Source organism: Entelurus aequoreus, linkage group LG03 (genome assembly GCF_033978785.1).
Source record: "Entelurus aequoreus isolate RoL-2023_Sb linkage group LG03, RoL_Eaeq_v1.1, whole genome shotgun sequence".
NCBI lineage: Eukaryota > Metazoa > Chordata > Actinopteri > Syngnathiformes > Syngnathidae > Entelurus > Entelurus aequoreus.
In genome coordinates, this window is record NC_084733.1 from 83,655,725 (window position 1) to 83,675,080 (window position 19,356).

Consider the following 19,356-nt stretch of genomic DNA (forward strand, 5'->3'; position numbering starts at 1 on the left):
ACGAGCTTCGGTTCCCACCTCCTCGCTGCATTCTGTGTCCGACGTGCTGGGCGACTCGGCCGGGTCCGTCCAGTCGTCCGCCCGTCTGTGGCTCCAGTTGCGGATCCGGTCCAGACGCCTGCGCATGCTGGGGCCTGGCGCTGGCAGCACGAGCGTCTACCTGCCGAGTCACACAGACAGCAGACAGAAGAGGATTGTCCATGAACACTTTGTGTGCTTCCATGTTTACAGTAAATATGGTGTCCCACAGGGGTCAACACTAGGTCTTCTATTCCTTGGCTTTTGCCATTTTCCAACGTTTGTTTACACGACATCACACGTGTCAAACTCAAGGTTTAAAGTTGTCCGTCACTTCATTTAAGTGGCCCGCCATGTCATTTAATGTGTTCCATCAAATCATTTATTGTGGCCCGCCATATCATTTATAGTGGTCCGTCATGTCGTTTAATGTGGCCATCAATGTCATTTCATGTGTTCCATCACATTATTTGTGTGGTCTGTCACAATTTTTTAAGGTGGTCCGTCACGTCATTTAATTTGGCCCACAAAGTCATTTAAAGTGGTCTGCCACATCATTTATTGTGGTCCTCCATGTCATTTATAGTCGTCTGTCACGTCATTGTATGTGGTCTGCCACGTCATTCATTGTGGCCCCCCGTCATTTATGGTGGCCCGCCATATCATTTATAGTGGTCCGTCATGTCATTTATTGTGGTCCGTCATGTCGTTTAAATTGGCCATCCATGTCATTTAATGTGTTCCATCACATCATTTGTGTGGTCCGTCACATTATTTAATTTGGCCCGCAAAGTCATTTAATGTGGTCGGTCACGTCATTTATTGTGGCCCACAATATCATTTTATGTGGTCTGCCACATCATTTATTGTGGTCCTCCATGTCATTTATAGTGGTCTGTCACATCATTTTATGTGGTCTGCCACATCATTCATTGTGGCCCCCCGTCATTTATTGTGGCCCGTCGTGTCATTTAATGTGTTCCATCACATAATTTAACGCGGTCTATTACAGTATTTAATTTGGTCCCTTACTTTATTTAATTTGGCCCGCAAAGTCATTTAATGTGGTCAGTCACGTCATTTATTGTGGCCCCCCATGTCATTTATAGTGGTCTGTCACATCATTTATTTGCGGCCCGCCATGTCAGTGATAGTGGTCTGTCACATCATTTATTGTGGCCCACCATGTCATTTAACGTGGTCTGCCACAATATTTATTGTGGCCCCCCATGTCATTTAATGTGGTCCGTCATGTCATTTATAGTGGTTGGTCACATTTATTGTAGCCCGCCATGTTATTTATATTGTTCTGTCACGTCATTTATTGTGACCTGCCAAGTCATTTATAGTTATCTGTCACATCATTTATGGTGGCCCTCTATGTCATTTATAGTGGTCTGTCACATCATTTATTGTGGCCCGCCCTGTCATTAATAGTGGTCTATCACACCATTTATTGTGGCCCGCAAAGTCATTTATAGTGGTCTGTCACGTCATTTATTGTAGCCTGTCATGTTATTTATCATGGTCTGTCACGTCATTTATTGTGGCCCGCCATGTCATTTATCGTGGTCTGTCACGTCACTTGTTGTGGCCCGCCATATCATTTAATGTGGTCCGTCACGTCATTTATTGTGGCTCGCCATGTCATATGGGGCGGTATAGCTCGGTTGGTAGAGCGGCCGTGCCAGCAACTTGAGGGTTGCAGGTTCGATCCCCGCTTCCGCCATCCTAGTCACTGCCGTTGTGTCCTTGGGCAAGACACTTTACCCACCTGCTCCCAGTGCCACCCACACTGCTTTAAATGTAACTTAGATATTGGGTTTCACTATGTAAAGCGCTTTGAGTCACTTGAGAAAAAGCGCTATATAAATGTAATTCACTTCACTTCACTTCATTTATAGTGGTCTCTCACGTCATTTATTGTGGCCTGCCATATCATTTAATGTGGTCCGTCACATCATTTATTGTGGCCCGCCATGTCATTTATAGTGGTCTGTCACGTCATTTATTGTGGCCCGCCATGTCATTTATTGTGGTCTGTCATATCACTTGTTGTGGCCCGCCATGTTAGTTATAGTGGTCTGTCACATCATATATTGTGGCCCCCCATGTCAGTTATAGTGGTCTGTCACATCATTTATTGTGGCCCGCCATGTCAGTTGTATTGGTCTGTCACGTCATTTATCGTGGCCCGCCATATCATTTATAGTGGTCCGTCACATTACTTATTGTGGCCCGCCATGTCAGTTATAGTAGTCTGTCAGGTCATTTATTGTGGCCCGCCATTTCATTCATCTTGGCCCGCCATTTCATTCATTGTGGTCCGCCATCTCATTTATCAAGGCCCGTCATGTCACTAATAGTGGTCTGTCACGTCCTTCATTGTGGCCCGCCATGTCAGTTATAGCAGTCTGTCACGTCACTTATTGTGGCCCACCATTTCATTCATTTTGGTCCGCCATGTCATTTATAGTGGTCTGTCACGTCATTTATTGTGGTCCGCCATCTCACTTATCGCGGTCTGCCATGTCCTTCAATGTGGTCTGCCAGATAACTTATTGTGGCCCTCCGTGTCATTTATTGTGGCCCGCCACGTAATTGATGGTTGCCCCCCATGTCATTCAACGCAGTCTATCGTGTAATTTATGTGGTCCGCCACTTTAATTAAGGTGGCCCCTTGAAGGCAGCCATAATTTCGAGGTGGCCCTCAATAAAAAAGTGAGCAAAATTAACATCTTGTGGTTGCGTTTTAGCCCCAGGTAGCCTTTTTGTCAGGTGAGAAATTCATTGAGAGCGGTTTTTGTCGCTGCGTTGTCTGCGAACCAAGTCTTAGCATGCAACTGCCGGTTTACGCGCACACGATGTTAGGAATGCACTAGTTTGTGTCAGCCTCATCCATCCATTTCCTACCGCTTGTCCCTTTTTTGGGCTCATGACAATTAGCCTTAATGTTAGCAACATTATTAGCACTATTGCAACACAAAAACAAACAGTATTTGAAATAGCACTAGTACTTGTGTACAAATAAAAAGGACAATAACAAACTTATTTGACAGCGACAATGCAAAGTTCTCAAGTGTAACAAACGTCGTGGCCTACGTCGGTGGCAGCCAATCACCTTTGAGCTTGACCACCTGGACACACCTGAACTCTCAGAAGCAAAATAGGTAACAAAAAAAAAGAAAAAAAGTACGTCGCTCCGTCAAACAAAGTCGGAAGTTCTTTACCTAAGGAGACCCCCGGACTCTCTGGAGGGAATATTAATCCTCTGGAAGCAACAAGTCCACGAATAAGTTTGAACAGGACGAGCAGATTCCTGTTTGACTAGTTTCACCGTCAACCATCACGGCAGTGGGCGGGGCTGTGACGTGCCACCCGCACTGACGTCAACACGTCACTAATAAAACACATTTATTTATGTTTTTAGGTAAGGCGAATGGGTTTATGAAACATAACTTAATTTAACGACGTTTGAGATATATTTTCTAAATCTAGCAACAAAAACAATAAGCGGAGTTGTGTTGGACTTCCGGTGTACACTCGGTGGCGGCAGTGAGCAGACACGCGTCAGTCTGGTCGAAGAAGAAAAAGCGGCAAAAAGGCGGAAGTCTTGTTTTTTAATGGACGAACTTTTCATCCAGCGAGTTTGTTTTTAAGTTAAAGTTGGTGTTTGGGACTGAAGTTACACTTGCACAAATGGTCTCCACCATCCCCAACTTCGACGTGAGGCAGGTATGTTTTACTTGAAGCGAAATGTTTAATTCCCATGAGAGGCTTCGAAAAAACGACACAAAAATCATTATCTTCTCTGACTATTTTTTTGTACAATCAAACTGTATTAAATTCGTGTTCGCTGTGTTGTTATTATTGTATTAATTGAATAAAAGGCGTACTCAGTTAAAACATTTTGTTTTTATTTCCACCCAAAGATTTGTAAACCGGAAGTGGTCATAAAAGTTGTCCTACAAATAATATAAGTTGATTAAATCTATGTACTACTTACTCACAACACATGACAGAGTAGTCACAGTCCTTAATTTGTCACATGTTCTCAGCTTTACTACAATGTCCTAATTGAACTAAAAGGGAGATGTCATCATTATGAAAGAATGCCACTCCGAATCATATTTGTGGTATGCTTGTGTATGCAGGAATTTAGTCACTGCCATTCCTTTATAATAAACTAAGGAAAACTGTTCTATCTTGCAAAATAAGAGAAAAAGTGATATATTATCAAACATTGATGTTTCTACAAAGTAGAAATATTTCTAAACGGTCCGGCTGAGTCATTAGACAAACATTTTGGAGTCAAACTTTTGCTTGCATGCAGAACGGCCCCAGGCCTATGGACACTAAATCAACACACCCAAGAAAATGGGCATATACCCACCCCCACCTCCCACCCCACGCCTTCACAACCGCTTGATTCCCCTTCGGGGTGATGGACGGCTGGCAGCGCTTCATAGCAGCAGTCGACCTCCAGGGTCCCAACTCCCCCCATCCCCCTCTGTTGTGAGTTGTCGTGATTAAATGTAACATGTTTATGTGTGCATGGCATGGAGGTTGTTTCCCACTCCAGACTAGGCCCCCTTAGGAGCCCAGTCTTCCCCAGCATTTTACCTTTTCCCCGACCTTTTATGGGGCGCCTCGTGGCGACCCATCAGCATTCCTGTTCTGTAACCCTGTACACTGTTTGTTTATCTAATCTTGAACGGGTTTGTGCTGAAAACATAGTTTCGTTGTTCATGTTGCAATGACAATAAAGACCTATCCTATTTTAAAAAAGCTGTAAATGTGCCATTTTTGCAGAAAGATGCCGATCAAGCCTTGGTCGTCGCCATCTCGTCCTCTGCCGTGTTCGAGGCTGCCGATGAAGGCGACGAGGTGCACGGTGTGGGCGTGGCCTTCCTACTGCTGCAGGTGAAAGTTCAACATGAGGACAGGGGGGGAATTTATGACTTATTAACAGGTTTGAGGACTGGATGAAGGCAACTTTCGCCGAAATCAGTCATAAACTCATTTTCACACGTGGTGATTTTAACATTGACCTCTTAAACCCGAATAAGCAAAAGACCATTGATGACTTCATGGATACAATGTACGGCATGAGTTTGTATCCCAAAATCACTAAGCCGAGCAGAGAAACAAGTCACAGTGCTACACTTATTGATAACATCTTTACTAAGGTATTTGATAATAAGACGACAAGGGGCCTGCTGGTAACGGACATCGCCGATCATCTACCAGTTTTCACAATCTGTGATTGAAACCACAAGAAGAAAAATATGGATGACAAAGGGACATTTCAAAGACTACGTACAGAGAAAAATATGCTCACTTTTGAGTAGAGATGTCCGATAATGGCTTTTTTGCCGATATTGTCCAACTCTTAATTACCGATTCCGATATCAACCGATACCGATATATACAGTCGTGGAATTAACACATTATTATGTCTATTTTGTTGTGATGCCCCGCTGGATGCATTAAACAATGTAACAAGGTTTTCCTAAATAAATGAACTCAAGTTATGGAAAAAAATGCCATTATTGAAGCGGCATGGTAACGTTAGCTGTGATGCTAGCGGTGCGCTGCGAGTGGTAATACGAGAGAGAGAAGGTGCGAATCTGGTAAGAAATGGAGGAAGAAGAATTAATTCCCAAGAAAAACAGCACAGGGTCCCTCGTCTGGCGGTGGTTTGGCTTCAAGCGGGAAGATATTGAACAGACAACCGTAATATGTCAAGTATGCGGCAAAAGCGTTGCTACAAAAAGTAGCACTACTGCTAATATGTAACATCATTTGAAATGTCACCCATTTGATTTCCTATTATGCAGCTCATTTTTATTTGACACTTATTTAAATATCTTGTGTGACATCATGCACAAAAGTGCACTTTATTTGTTTGTAACTATTGTAGTGGCGTTCTGTACAAAAAGTGCACTTTAATTTAGTGTTGTTTTGATAAAACATCTTAGTGACATCATGCACAAAAGTGCACTCTTGAAATGTCTCTGACAATCTTGCACTTTCTGTTTTGAAATGACATGAATGTTTGTGCCACTGCTTAATAACTGTTTAATAAATACAGTGTTGGTCAATTGACTTAGTTGTGGTTTCCCTCTCTGCATGAAAGTTTCAAATGAGCATATATTAATGCAGTACGAAGAAGAATGTTTTAATGTAGACACATAGAGTCATCATACTGCTGTGATTATATGCATCAAGTGTTCATTCAAGGCAAAGGCAAAATATCGAGATATATATCGTGTATCGTGACATGGCCTAAAAATATTGAGATATTAAAAAAAGGCCATATCACCCAGCCCTACTTCATTCGTATACATTTCTATGTTTCGGTCTATAAAGTGTAGTCTTTAGGATGCCCCATGTTGCTCTCACGTTCTTAATTGATTAGAATAATATTTTTGATATGTTCGTAATATGCCAGTTAGCTTGTTCTTATATGTTATGTACTTGTTCTCTGCCTCTATGGATCAAATGTTCTATATAATGCATTTTTCTTGTTAAATGTAATTTTCAGTCCTTTCGTGGTTGATTGTTTTCGTAGTCTTCCTCAATCGTTCGTAAAACGCGTCTCTCCGTTGTTTCCCCCCACCCCCCAGGCGTTGCAGAGTGTGAATCGACGTCTTCTGGCGGAAAATCCCGAGGAGTTGCTGCTCTTCGACGTGCTTCTGATCACCACCGACAGCAGGGGGCAGCGGCAGAGCGCTCGCATCGTCAACAGTACCAAACATTACGGTCATTCATCGTCATCGTTTTTCTAATCTTTCTACTCTGCTGCTCTTCAGCTGGCCTAGTAAATTGCAAATTTTGTACAGTGAAGCAAATTTTATTCATAAGAAACAATGTAAATATATATAGTTGGTTCCAGTCTCGACAAATATATTTTAGTGAAGGTTTGTACACTTTACGCTGCTCTGCCCTCACAAATGATCAGAAATCACAAAATTGTCTAAGTTTAACGACCACATTGCTACAATAATAAACACTAAAAAAACATAAAATCTACTTACAGTACATTATAGCAGGGGTTCTTAACCCTTTTGACGTCAGGGCCCAATTGTTCCACATTACGCTGCTCTGCCCTAAAAAATGATCAGAAATCACAAAGATGTCGAATTTTAACGACCACATTGCTACAATAATAAACACTAAAAAAACATTAAATCTACTTACAGTACATTATAGCAGGGGTTCTTAACCCTTTTGACCTCAGGGCCCAATTGTTCCACTTTACGCTGCTCTGCCCTCACGAATGACCAGAAATCACAAAAATGTCGAACTTTAACGAACTCATTGCTACAATAATAAACACTACAAAAACGTTAAATCTACTTACAGTACGTTATAGCAGGGGTTCTTAACCCTTTCAACCTCAGTGCCCAATTGTTCCACTTTACGCTGCTCTGCCCTCACAAATGATCAGAAATCACAAAAATTTCGAACTTTAATGACCACATTGCTACAATAATAAACACTAAAAAACGTTAAATCTACTTACAGTACATTATAGCAGAGGTTGTTAACCCTTTTGACCTCAGGGCCCAATTGTTCCACTTTACGCTGCTCTGCCCTCACAAATGATCAGAAGTCACAAAAATGTCGAACTTTAACGACCCCATTGTTACAATAATAAACACTAAAAAAACGTTAAATCTTCTTACAGTACGTTATAGCAGGGGTTCTTAACCCTTTAGACCTCAGGGCCCAATTGTTCCACTACAGAGGGGCCCGGGACCCACCCAAATATTTATTGTGAATTAGAAATCTTTCTTTTGATTTTAATCATATCCAATAATTATATCTATTTATTTAACACATTAACCTTAGGCTTGGGCCAGGCTGATTAGAAAAATAAGTATGAAAAATAAATGTACATACAATTATGTTTAGTTAAAATAAATCGTATTAAATTAATAATTAATAAGTTACTTCAATTAACTGTCAATAAAATTCAAGCGCAAATGAAAATATAGCTTCACCACTTTGGTCATAATTTTTGCGCTTTAGAAACTTCTTTAGCGCCAGACTGCTTCTGTTTGTTGGATATTGTCATTACTGCCACAAGTGGTGGAAAAGTGTATTACAATAGTATACCGCTGTGGCCCATACGGACTACAGCTGAGAAACAGATATTTTTTAGTGGCCCTTGTCAGGTTCAAACACGGATGACATCTATCAAACAGACAAAGAAGCAAGGAATTAAACAGAGACAGAATTACATTTGGCTCAATTGAGGAGAAACGTCTGGGCTGTACTCTTGTACAGTCTCCACCACGCTCTGACGAAAGATTGTTCTTCCTCTTTTATTTGGACTTTCCCTGATTACATGGCAACAGCTGTTTCTAAGGGAGGGGGGTCGTAAACAGCCATCGCCTTTGGTTACAAAACAGTTCAAAGAAAAGGTTGTAAAACAGTTCAAAGAAAAGGTGCCTGGAGGGAGGTCAGGCCCTGCTTCCTCTCCGCTTTGTAGATCTCGGGTCAGGACAAAATCTTCCTGTGGATTACAATAGTAGAAAGAAACCGACGCCTTCATGTCGCTTCCCATCGCACACAGTGGAGTTTTACAAGCCTTCTGCTTGGTAGGATCAAATACAGCTTTTGTCCTCTCTTGAACTCAATGTAACACAAAGTTTTGTGATAACTTAGATACAATTATTCTGACAGCCCTGTAGGAGGCGCTGGTAAGGGCCTCAAAAAGTCATCTAAACCAGGAGAATAATAAAGAACACAGCAATTTCAATAGGGTCCTTGCTCCACTGCTCCGGCGTTTTGTACTAGCTTCACAGCTAATTGTTAATGTATACATCTAAAAGTAGTGCAACTTGGCGCTACCTTAGAAGTACGCTAACTCGTCCAATGCCATCATGTTGTTGTTAGCATGCAAAAGTTTTATGCTAGCTTCTTAGCTAAATTTGTATGTTTAAACCTAAAAATGGGCACTATCTTGGAAGAATGCAAACGTCGCTTATTTTAGCACGCTAATTTTGGCATGCTAACGTTTAATGCTAGCTTGATAGCTTATTTTGGATGTGGCACCATCTTCGAATAATGCTAATGTCTCTTATATTAGCGTGCTAACACTTTTCAGCGAATTGTGTATGTTTACACTTAAAAATAGTGCATTTTTAATACTTGGTGCCACCTTAGAAGTTTCTAGAAAAGTCTGGTCATGGCATGCTAACGTTTAATGCTAGCTTAATGGCATGCTAACGTTTAATGCTAGCTTGATAGCTTATTTTGGATGTGGCACCATCTTCGAATAATGCTAATGTCTCTTATATTAGCGTGCTAACACTTTTCAGCGAATTGTGTATGTTTACACTTAAAAATAGTGCATTTTTAAGACATGGTGCCATCTTAGAAGTTTCTAGAAAAGTCTGGTCTCATCACTATTGAAAAGACGCCTGCTTTGTCAGCCTCTTCAATAGGAGCAAGCATTAATAAAATGGCTGCCAGCGGGACACAAAAGGAATGAACATTTAGTGCCATCTAAAAGTTCGTAAACTGAAAAGTTTGCAAATGGAGGAGTTTGGGTTTGTAAATGGAGGTTGCACTGTATCTATTGGCCTACATTGGAATGCTTTGAGCGTCTTTAGGACCCCCAGTCCTTACTTTTTTCCGTATATGAGGAAGAAGTTTGCTGTAAGGCAATACATGTATACTATTTCTCTGTGGCAGGTCTGGAAGTCAGCAGGTTCTGTTTTGCCAGCCAGGATGACTTCATTGAGAGTTTGCTCCAAAACAAAGTGCAGCTTTTCCTGTCCACGCATCAAGATGAGGTTTCACACGCCTCCCAAAGAGGTACCCATGTAGGAGGACTACTGAAACTCTCTTTTCCAATAGTCATGAAGGCCACACTGCAAGTGTCTCTCTTTTAAAATCATCTTCTGAAACATTATAGAATCACCTCCCTACATGTGGTCCGTCACTTCATTTAATGTTGACCTGTCGCTTCATTTAATGTGGTCTGTCACTTCATTTAATGTGGTCTGTCACTTCATTTAATGTTGACCTGTCGCTTCATTTAATGTGGTCTGTCACTTCATTTAATGTTGACCTGTCGCTTCATTTAATGTTGACCTGTCGCTTCATTTAATGTTGACCTGTCGCTTCATTTAATGTTGACCTGTCGCTTCATTTAATGTGGTCTGTCACTTCATTTAATGTGGTCCGTCACTTCATTTAATGTTGACCTGTCACTTCATTTAATGTTGACCTGTCGCTTCATTTAATGTGGTCCGTCACGTCATTTAATGTGGTCTGTCACTTCATTTAACGTGGTCCGTCATGCATTTAATGTTGACCTGTCACTTCATTTAATGTGGTCCGTCACTTCATTTAATGTTGACCTGTCACTTAATTTAATGTTGACCTGTCGCTTCATTTAATGTGGTCTGTCACTTCTTCAATGTGGTCCGTCACTTCATTTAATGTTGACCTGTCACTTCATTTAATGTTGACCTGTCGCTTCATTTAATGTGGTCCGTCACGTCATTTAATGTGGTCTGTCACTTCATTTAATGTGGTCCGTCACTTCATTTAACGTGGTCCGTCATGCATTTAATGTTGACCTGTCACTTCATTTAATGTTGACCTGTCACTTCATTTAATGTGGTCCGTCACTTCATTTAATGTTGACCTGTCACTTCATTTAATGTTGACCTGTCACTTCATTTAATGTGGTCCGTCACTTCATTTAATGTTGACCTGTCACTTCATTTAATGTTGACCTGTCACTTCATTTAATGTGGTCTGTCACTTCATTTAACGTGGTCCGTCATGCATTTAATGTTGACCTGTCACTTCATTTAATGTGGTCCGTCACTTCATTTAATGTTGACCTGTCACTTAATTTAATGTTGACCTGTCGCTTCATTTAATGTGGTCTGTCACTTCTTCAATGTGGTCCGTCACTTCATTTAATGTTGACCTGTCACTTCATTTAATGTTGACCTGTCGCTTCATTTAATGTGGTCCGTCACGTCATTTAATGTGGTCTGTCACTTCATTTAATGTGGTCCGTCACTTCATTTAACGTGGTCCGTCATGCATTTAATGTTGACCTGTCACTTCATTTAATGTTGACCTGTCACTTCATTTAATGTGGTCCGTCACTTCATTTAATGTTGACCTGTCACTTCATTTAATGTTGACCTGTCACTTCATTTAATGTGGTCCGTCACTTCATTTAATGTTGACCTGTCACTTCATTTAATGTTGACCTGTCACTTCATTTAATGTGGTCCGTCACTTCATTCAATGTGGTTCATCACATCCTTTAATGTGGTCTGTCACTTCATCTAATATGGTCTGTCATGCATTTAATGTGGTACGTCACGTCATTTAACGTGGTCCGTCACTTCATTTAATTTTGACCTGTCACTTCATTTAATGTGGTCCGTCACTTCATTTATTATGGTCCGTCAGACCATATTTTTATTTTTTATTTTTTATTTTAAATTTTTTAATTTTTAATTTTTTTAAATTTATTTATTTTTTTCATGTAACGTGGTCCGTCACTTCATGTAACGTGGTCCGTCACTTCATTTAACGTGGTCCATCACTTCATTTAATGTGGTCCGTCACTTCATTTATTATGGTCCGTCAGACCATATTTTTATTTTTAATTTTTATTTTTTTTATTTTTTTATTTTTTTATTTTTTTTTTATTTTTTTTATATTTTTTTATTTTTTTATTTTTTATTTTTTATTTTTTAAAAATGTTTTTGTTTTTTTCATGTAACGTGGTCCGTCACTTCATGTAACATGGTCCGTCACTTCATGTAACGTGGTCTGTCACTTCATGTAACGTGGTCCGTCACTTCTTTTAACGTGGTCCGTCACTTCATGTAACGTGGTCCGTCACTTCATGTAACGTGGTCTGTCACTTCATGTAACGTGGTCCGTCACTTCATTTAACGTGGTCGTCACTTCATTTAACGTGGTCCGTCACTTCATTTAGTGTGGTCCGTCACTTCATTTAATGTGGTACGTCACGTCATTTAATGTGGTCCGTTACTTCATTTAATGTAATCCGTCACTTCATCTATCGTGGTCCGTCACTTCATTGAACGTGGTCCGTCACTTCATTGAACGTGGTCCGTCACTTCATTGAACGTGGTCCGTCACTTCATTGAACGTGGTTCGTCACTTCATTGAACGTGGTCCGTCATTTCATGTAACGTGGTCCGTCGTATCATTTAACGTGGTCCGTCACTTCATTTATCGTGGTCCGTCACTTCATTTAATGTGGTACGTCACTTCATTTATTGTGTACCGCCACGTCATTTATCGTGTCCCACCACGTCGTTTAATGTGGTCCATCACTTCGTTTAATGTGGTCCATCACTTCGTTTAATGTGGTCCATCACTTCTTTAATGTGGTCCATCACTTCTTTAATGTGGTCCGTCACTTCTTTAATGTGGTCCGTCACGTCATTTAACGTGGTCCGTCTCTTCATATAATGTGGTCCGTCACTTCATGTAACGTGGTCTGTCACTTCATGTAACGTGGTCCGTCACTTCATGTAACGTGGTCCGTCACTTCATTTAACGTGGTCCGTCACTTCATTTAACGTAGTCCGTCACTTCATTTAACGTGGTCCGTCACTTAATTTAACGTGGTCCGTCACTTCATTTAACGTAGTCCGTCACTTCATTTAACGTGGTCCGTCACTTCATGTAACGTGGTCCGTCACTTCATATAACATGGTCCATTACTTAATTTAACGTGGTCCGTCACTTCATATAATGTGGTCCGTTACTTCATTTAATGTAATCCGTCACTTCATATATCGTGGTCCGTCACTTCATTGAACGTGTTCCGTCACTTCATTGAACGTGGTCCGTCACTTCATTGAACGTGGTCCGTCATTTCATGTAACGTGGTCCGTCGTATCATTTAACGTGGTCCGTCACTTCATTTATCGTGGTCCGTCACTTCATTTAATGTGGTATGTCACTTCATTTATTGTGTACCGCCACGTCATTTATCGTGTCCCACCACGTCGTTTAATGTGGTCCATCACTTCGTTTAATGTGGTCCATCACTTCGTTTAATGTGGTCCATCACTTCTTTAATGTGGTCCATCACTTCTTTAATGTGGTCCGTCACTTCTTTAACGTGGTCCGTCACGTCATTTAACGTGGTCCGTCTCTTCATATAATGTGGTCCGTCACTTCATGTAACGTGGTCCGTCACTTCATGTAACGTGGTCCGTCACTTCATTTAACGTGGTCCGTCACTTCATTTAACGTAGTCCGTCACTTCATTTAACGTGGTCCGTCACTTCATGTAACGTGGTCCGTCACTTCATATAACATGGTCCATTACTTAATTTAACGTGGTCCGTCACTTCATATAATGTGGTCCGTTACTTCATTTAATGTAATCCGTCACTTCATCTATCGTGGTCCGTCACTTCATTGAACGTGGTCCGTCACTTCATTGAACGTGGTCCGTCACTTCATTTAACGTGGTCCGTCACTTCATTTAACGTGGTCCGTCACTTCATTTAACGTGGTCCGTCACTTCATTTAACGTGGTCCGTCACTTCATTTAACGTGGTCCGTCACTTCATTTAACGTGGTCCGTCACTTCATATAACGTGGTCCGTCACTTCATATAATGTGGTCCGTCACTTCATTTAACGTGGTCCGTCACTTCATCTATCGTGGTCCGTCAGATTAATTGCGACCCTCAATAAAAAGGAGCTTGACATACCCGGTGTGCTCGGTCTCGCTCAGGTGTTCTGTCAGCGCTGTTGGACCAGCAGACGTCCTTGTGTCCATCGGAGCAGCTCAGAGTCTTGTTCGACGGCGACGAAAGCCCAACGCCGGCAGACAGCCAAGCTGCTCAGGTACCGTCACATACCCACGGGCAACTCGACCAGCGTTCACATTCTGGCGTCCCACAGCATTTCTGGTGTCGGCTGGGGGCCATGCGGCGGCGGTTCGGCGTCCTCGACAGTCCCCTCAGCATCATCGCTATGACGTGCCGCGGCGGCAGGGACCGCTGCGGCGACGCGCTGAAGACGCTGCGTTCCCACGACGTCCGCGCAGATGAGGCGTACTGCCTGGCGGGAGCGCCCCGCGGCCCCATCCTGTCTGTGCTGCGTCCTCACTTCCTGCTCGGCGGCCTGCTGTGACGCTGCCGCGTTGTCACGTGAGCACCTGAACACACCACGCTCAATGCCACATGTTAATACCACGTATGTAATCCTCCAATTCTATTGATTTATGTCCCTCTCTTTGAATAAAGCATCAAGAGGAATATTTGCTCCTTCAAATAATTATTTATGAATATTTCATCTCATAAAAAAACAACATAAAACTATTGCAAACTTTTGAACTCGAAAAATTAAAGATGATCTTTCATGCAAATATACATATATTTTTAAATAATTCAATATTTTTGTGTCAATGCAGTCCTTCTCAAATAGTGGGTGGGCGGGGTGCAAAGCCAGGACGTGCTTTATCAGTATCACGCTTGGAAAAGCTGCGTTACAAAACACACTCATTGTAGCCATTAGTCCCGACTTCTTCATTTTCAGTTTGAATTGTATTATTATTTATTGAGTTTATTTAATTACATTTTTCACTATCAGATAGTTCAATAGTTTAAAGGGGAAATGCTCTTTATTTTAATTTTGCCTATCATTCACAAGCCTTATGTAAGACAAGAACATATGTTTTTTTAATGCATTCTAAATCATAAATAAACGATAGCAAAAGTCAGCTAATGTGAGTCACTCTTTTCTGACAATAAAGCGCTTAAAAAAACATCCCATAACCTCCATCCATGTTTTATATACACGCTATAAGTATATATATAATGTAGTAACAATAATAATAACATGTAATATTTACATAATTTGATCATTTTAAGCACACGGCAGCGCATTAATTTCACAAAAAAAATCACCGATTACTGCACAATGCAGACTTTTTGAGAAACAACAGACATAATAAAACATCACGTACTGTACAATGTCTGCTCTCACTTGGATGCCGACTGTTAGGATGTTCATATATTCCTGTTTACATAAAGAAGGACTCTGAATCCTCACCGCTTTTCATCTCTTTTTCGCCATTCCCGGGTCCAAATTAGATACCAAATTTGACCAACTGGTCAGAGTATGTCCTCATCCTTCTACTATCCAGGTGAGAGGCATTATTTTTATGATTTAGGGTAAATTTTCACGAACTCCGATGCGAGAGAGCAGCTCACCAACTCATGATGTCAATAGTAGCACAAGCTAGTTAGCTCTCTGTGATCTCGGCGCTGCTAAAATAGTATACTAAAATAGTATCTCTGTTAGAGCTCATAATATTGCTAATACTTGTTAATATTCAGGTCACAACATGTAAAGCTGTTTGTATTTTTGGCGTCTTTTTTTATGTTTTTTTGGGCACAATAGTGTACTCCTATTGACTCCATTGTAGGCATCCATCCATCCATTTCCTACCGCTTATTCCCTTCGGGGTCGCGGGGGGCGTTGGAGCCTATCTCAGCTACAATCGGGCGTAAGGCGGGGTACACCCTGGACCTATTGACTCCATTGTAAGCAGACTTTAATTTAACTTTATTAATGAGTTAGAGTGCAAAAAAAGAAATATACACCCGTCTTCTTGTCTCTCATAATGATTGTGAACAACAGGCAAAATTCCAAAAAAGTGCAGTTCCCATTTATAAGATTTTTGTTTTACTTTCAGGGAAATATATGCACTTTAAATATTTTCTGTTACAGACTAAAAAAAATATGTTAATAAAGGTTTTCTTTTTTGTAAGTTGATCCGTATTTTTGTCCTTTCTTTTCTTTAGTATACAATGTTATGCAGAGGTGTACCTACAAAAATGTTATAGACAAAATAAACTATTTATAAATGTTAATAAAGAAACAATGTTATGCAGAGGTGTACTTATAACAATGTTATAGACAAATGATACTATTTATAAATGTTAATAAAGAAACAGTGTCATGCAGAGGTGTACTTATAACAATGTTATAGACAAATTATACTATTTATAAATGTTGCTAAAGATACAATGTTATGCAGAGGTGTACTTATAAAAATGTTAGACAAAAGATACAATTTATAAATGTTAAGTATACAATGGTATGTGGAGGTGTACTTATTACAATGTTAAAGACAAATGATACTATTTATAAATGTTAATAAAGAAACAATGTTATGCAGAGGTGTACTTATAACAATGTTATAGACAAATGATACTATTTATAAATGTTAATAAAGAAACAGTGTCATGCAGAGGTGTACTTATAACAATGTTATAGACAAAATAAACTATTTATAAATGTTAATAAAGAAACAATGTTATGCAGAGGTGTACTTATAACAATGTTATAGACAAATGATACTATTTATAAATGTTAATAAAGAAACAGTGTGATGCAGAGGTGTACTTATAACAATGTTATAGACAAATTATACTATTTATAAATGTTGCTAAAGATACAATGTTATGCAGAGGTGTACTTATAAAAATGTTAGACAAAAGATACAATTTATAAATGTTAAGTATACAATGGTATGTGGAGGTGTACTTATTACAATGTTAAAGACAAATGATACTATTTATAAATGTTAATAAAGATACAATGTTATGCAGATGTGTACTTATAACAATGTTATAGACAAATTATACTATTTATAAATGTTAATAAAGGTACAGTGCTATGCAGATGTGTACTTATAACAATGTTATAGACAAATATTAGTATTTATTGTTAAAGATACAATGTTATGCAGAGGCGTACTTATTACAATGTTACTGACAAATATTAGTATTTATTGTTAAAGATACAATGTCATGCAGAGGTGTACTTATAACAATGTTATAGACAAATGGCACTATTTATAAATGTTAATAAAGATACAATGTTATGCAGAAGTGTACTTATAGCAATGTTATAGACAAAAGATTCTATTTATAAATGTTAATAAAGATACAATGTTATGCAGAGGCGTACTTATGACAATGTTATAGACAAATGATACTATTTATAAATGTTAATAAGTATACAATGACTGCAGAGGTGTACTTATAACTATGTTATAAACAAAATATACTATTTATAAATGTTAATAAAGGTACAGTGTTATATAGATGTGTACTTATAACAATGTTATAGACAAATATTAGTATTTATTGTTAAAGATACAATGTTATGCGGAGGTGTACTTATAACAATGTTATAGACAAATATTAGTATTTATTGTTAAAGATACAATGTTGTGCAGAGGTGTACTTATAACAATGTTAAAGACAAATGACACAATTTATAAATGTTAATAAAGATACAATGTTATGCAAAGGTGTACTTATGACAAAGTTATAGACAAATGATACTATTTATACATTTTAATAAAGGTACAGTGTTATGCAGAGGTGTACTTATTACAATGTTATAGACAAATATTAATATTTATTGTTAATAAAGATACAATGTTATGCAAAGGTGTACTTATTAGAATGTTATAGACAAATATTAGTATTTATTGTTAAAGATACAATGTTGTGCAGAGGTGTACTTATAACAATGTTAAAGACAAATGACACAATTTATAAATGTTAATAAAGATACAATGTTATGCAAAGGTGTACTTATGACAATGTTATAGACAAATGATACTATTTATAAATTTTAATAAAGGTACAGTGTTATGCAGAGGTGTACTTATTACAATGTTATAGACAAATATTAGTATTTATTGTTAATAAAGATACAATGTTATGCAAAGGTGTACTTATTAGAATGTTATAGACAAATATTAGTATTTATTGTTAAAGATACAATGTTGTGCAGAGGTGTACTTATAACAATGTTAAAGACAAATGATACTATTTATAAATGTTAATAAAGATACAATGTTATGCAGAGGTGTACTTATAACAATGTTATAGACAAATTATACTATTTATAAATGTTAATAAAGATACAGTGTTATGCAGATGTGTACTTATAACAATGTTATAGACAAATATTAGTATTTATTGTTAAAGATACAATGTTATGCAGAGGTGTACTTATAACAATGTTAAAGACAAATTATACTATTTATAAATCTTAATAAAGATACAATGTTATGCAGAGGTGTACTTATAACAATGTTGTAGACAAATTATACTATTTATAAATGTTAATAAAGATACAATGTTATGCAAAAGTGTACTTATAGCAATGTTATAGACAAAAGATACAATTTATAAATGTTAATAAAGATACAATGTTATGCAGAGGTGTACTTATAACAATGTTATAGACAAATGGTACTATTTAGTATACAATGAATGCAGAGGTGTACTTATAACTATGTTATAAACAAAATATACTATTTATAAATGTTAATAAAGATACAATGTTATGCAGAGGTATATTTATAACAATGTTATAGACAAATGGTACTATTTAGTATACAATGAATGCAGAGGTGTACTTTAAACTATGTTATAAACAAAATATACTATTTATAAATGTTAATAGAGATACAATGTTAGCAGGTATGTACTTATAGCAATGTTTTAGACAAATGATACTATTTATAAATGTTAATAAGTATACAATGGTATACAGATGTGTACTTATACCAATGTCATAGACAAATAATACTATTTGTAGTTGCGGTGGAGAGTTTGGGGGCGTGAAATGTATTTTTCTACTTGACCGAAAATAAATGAGAAGCATTGACATGTCTTTTACTTCAAACAAAGATGCAAAAGGGATGAGATGGCTCACTCTTTAGTATCATTTATCAGCCAAAAGTGAGGTGTTTCTGTGCGTGCGTGTATGGTTGAGGTGTAGCGTTGATGTCACACAAATGAAAGTGTGTTTAGTGAAAAGAAGTTCCTCTGGTGAAGACGACTGGATGTTGACTAAAGTGCAAGGGCGCCTCTCGTGTGCGATGCCAGGCCCTGCAGGCTGTGACATCACGACGCCAAACACTGACCACTAATTATGTCTGATGGAGAACACGCGCTTGTTTTCTTTTCCTTCTTGCCTCCATTGAACCACATTCCTTTGTCGCAGTCTAATGAGATTAGAGAATTCCACGGAGATCAAATGCCACACGCTGGAAAACTCTGACACAATCCATGATCTTTGGACAGCCGCGCTCCAAACACCACAATCACACACATTCTGCCTTTGCACACCTCATTTTTTGATTAGAAATTCTTCTCAGTCCGCGAGTTATTCATGCAAGAAGAGCGCTGCATCACCAAGATACAATCTTTGCAAACTGTTTATGACATTCTTTTGTTTTTCAAGTCAACATGCAACCATT

At 38.7% G+C, this 19,356-nt stretch overlaps 2 protein-coding genes across 2 annotated transcripts in view; one reads left to right on the forward strand and one right to left on the reverse strand.

The window, feature by feature from the left end:
* The window catches only part of LOC133646990 (GRAM domain-containing protein 4-like), a 28,465-nt gene extending 25,080 nt beyond the window's left edge, over window positions 1–3,385 (reverse strand). Inside the window, exons 1-2 of the mRNA XM_062042997.1 lie at window positions 3,249–3,385; window positions 19–160 (exon numbers count right to left, since the gene is read on the reverse strand). Coding sequence (XP_061898981.1) covers window positions 19–126 — 108 coding nt within the window. The 5' untranslated portion in view covers window positions 127–160; window positions 3,249–3,385. The remainder of the gene's footprint in view (window positions 1–18; window positions 161–3,248) is intronic.
* A 181-nt stretch (window positions 3,386–3,566) lies between these two features.
* LOC133646991 (cytosolic 5'-nucleotidase 1A) lies at window positions 3,567–15,751 on the forward strand. Its single transcript, XM_062042999.1, has 6 exons — window positions 3,567–3,753; window positions 4,831–4,941; window positions 6,648–6,783; window positions 9,727–9,849; window positions 13,795–13,907; window positions 13,965–15,751. Exons 1-6 carry the CDS (start codon window positions 3,718–3,720, stop codon window positions 14,193–14,195), a joined length of 750 nt encoding a protein of 249 aa, XP_061898983.1. The 5' UTR covers window positions 3,567–3,717; the 3' UTR covers window positions 14,196–15,751.
* Window positions 15,752–19,356: the final 3,605 nt, after the last annotated feature.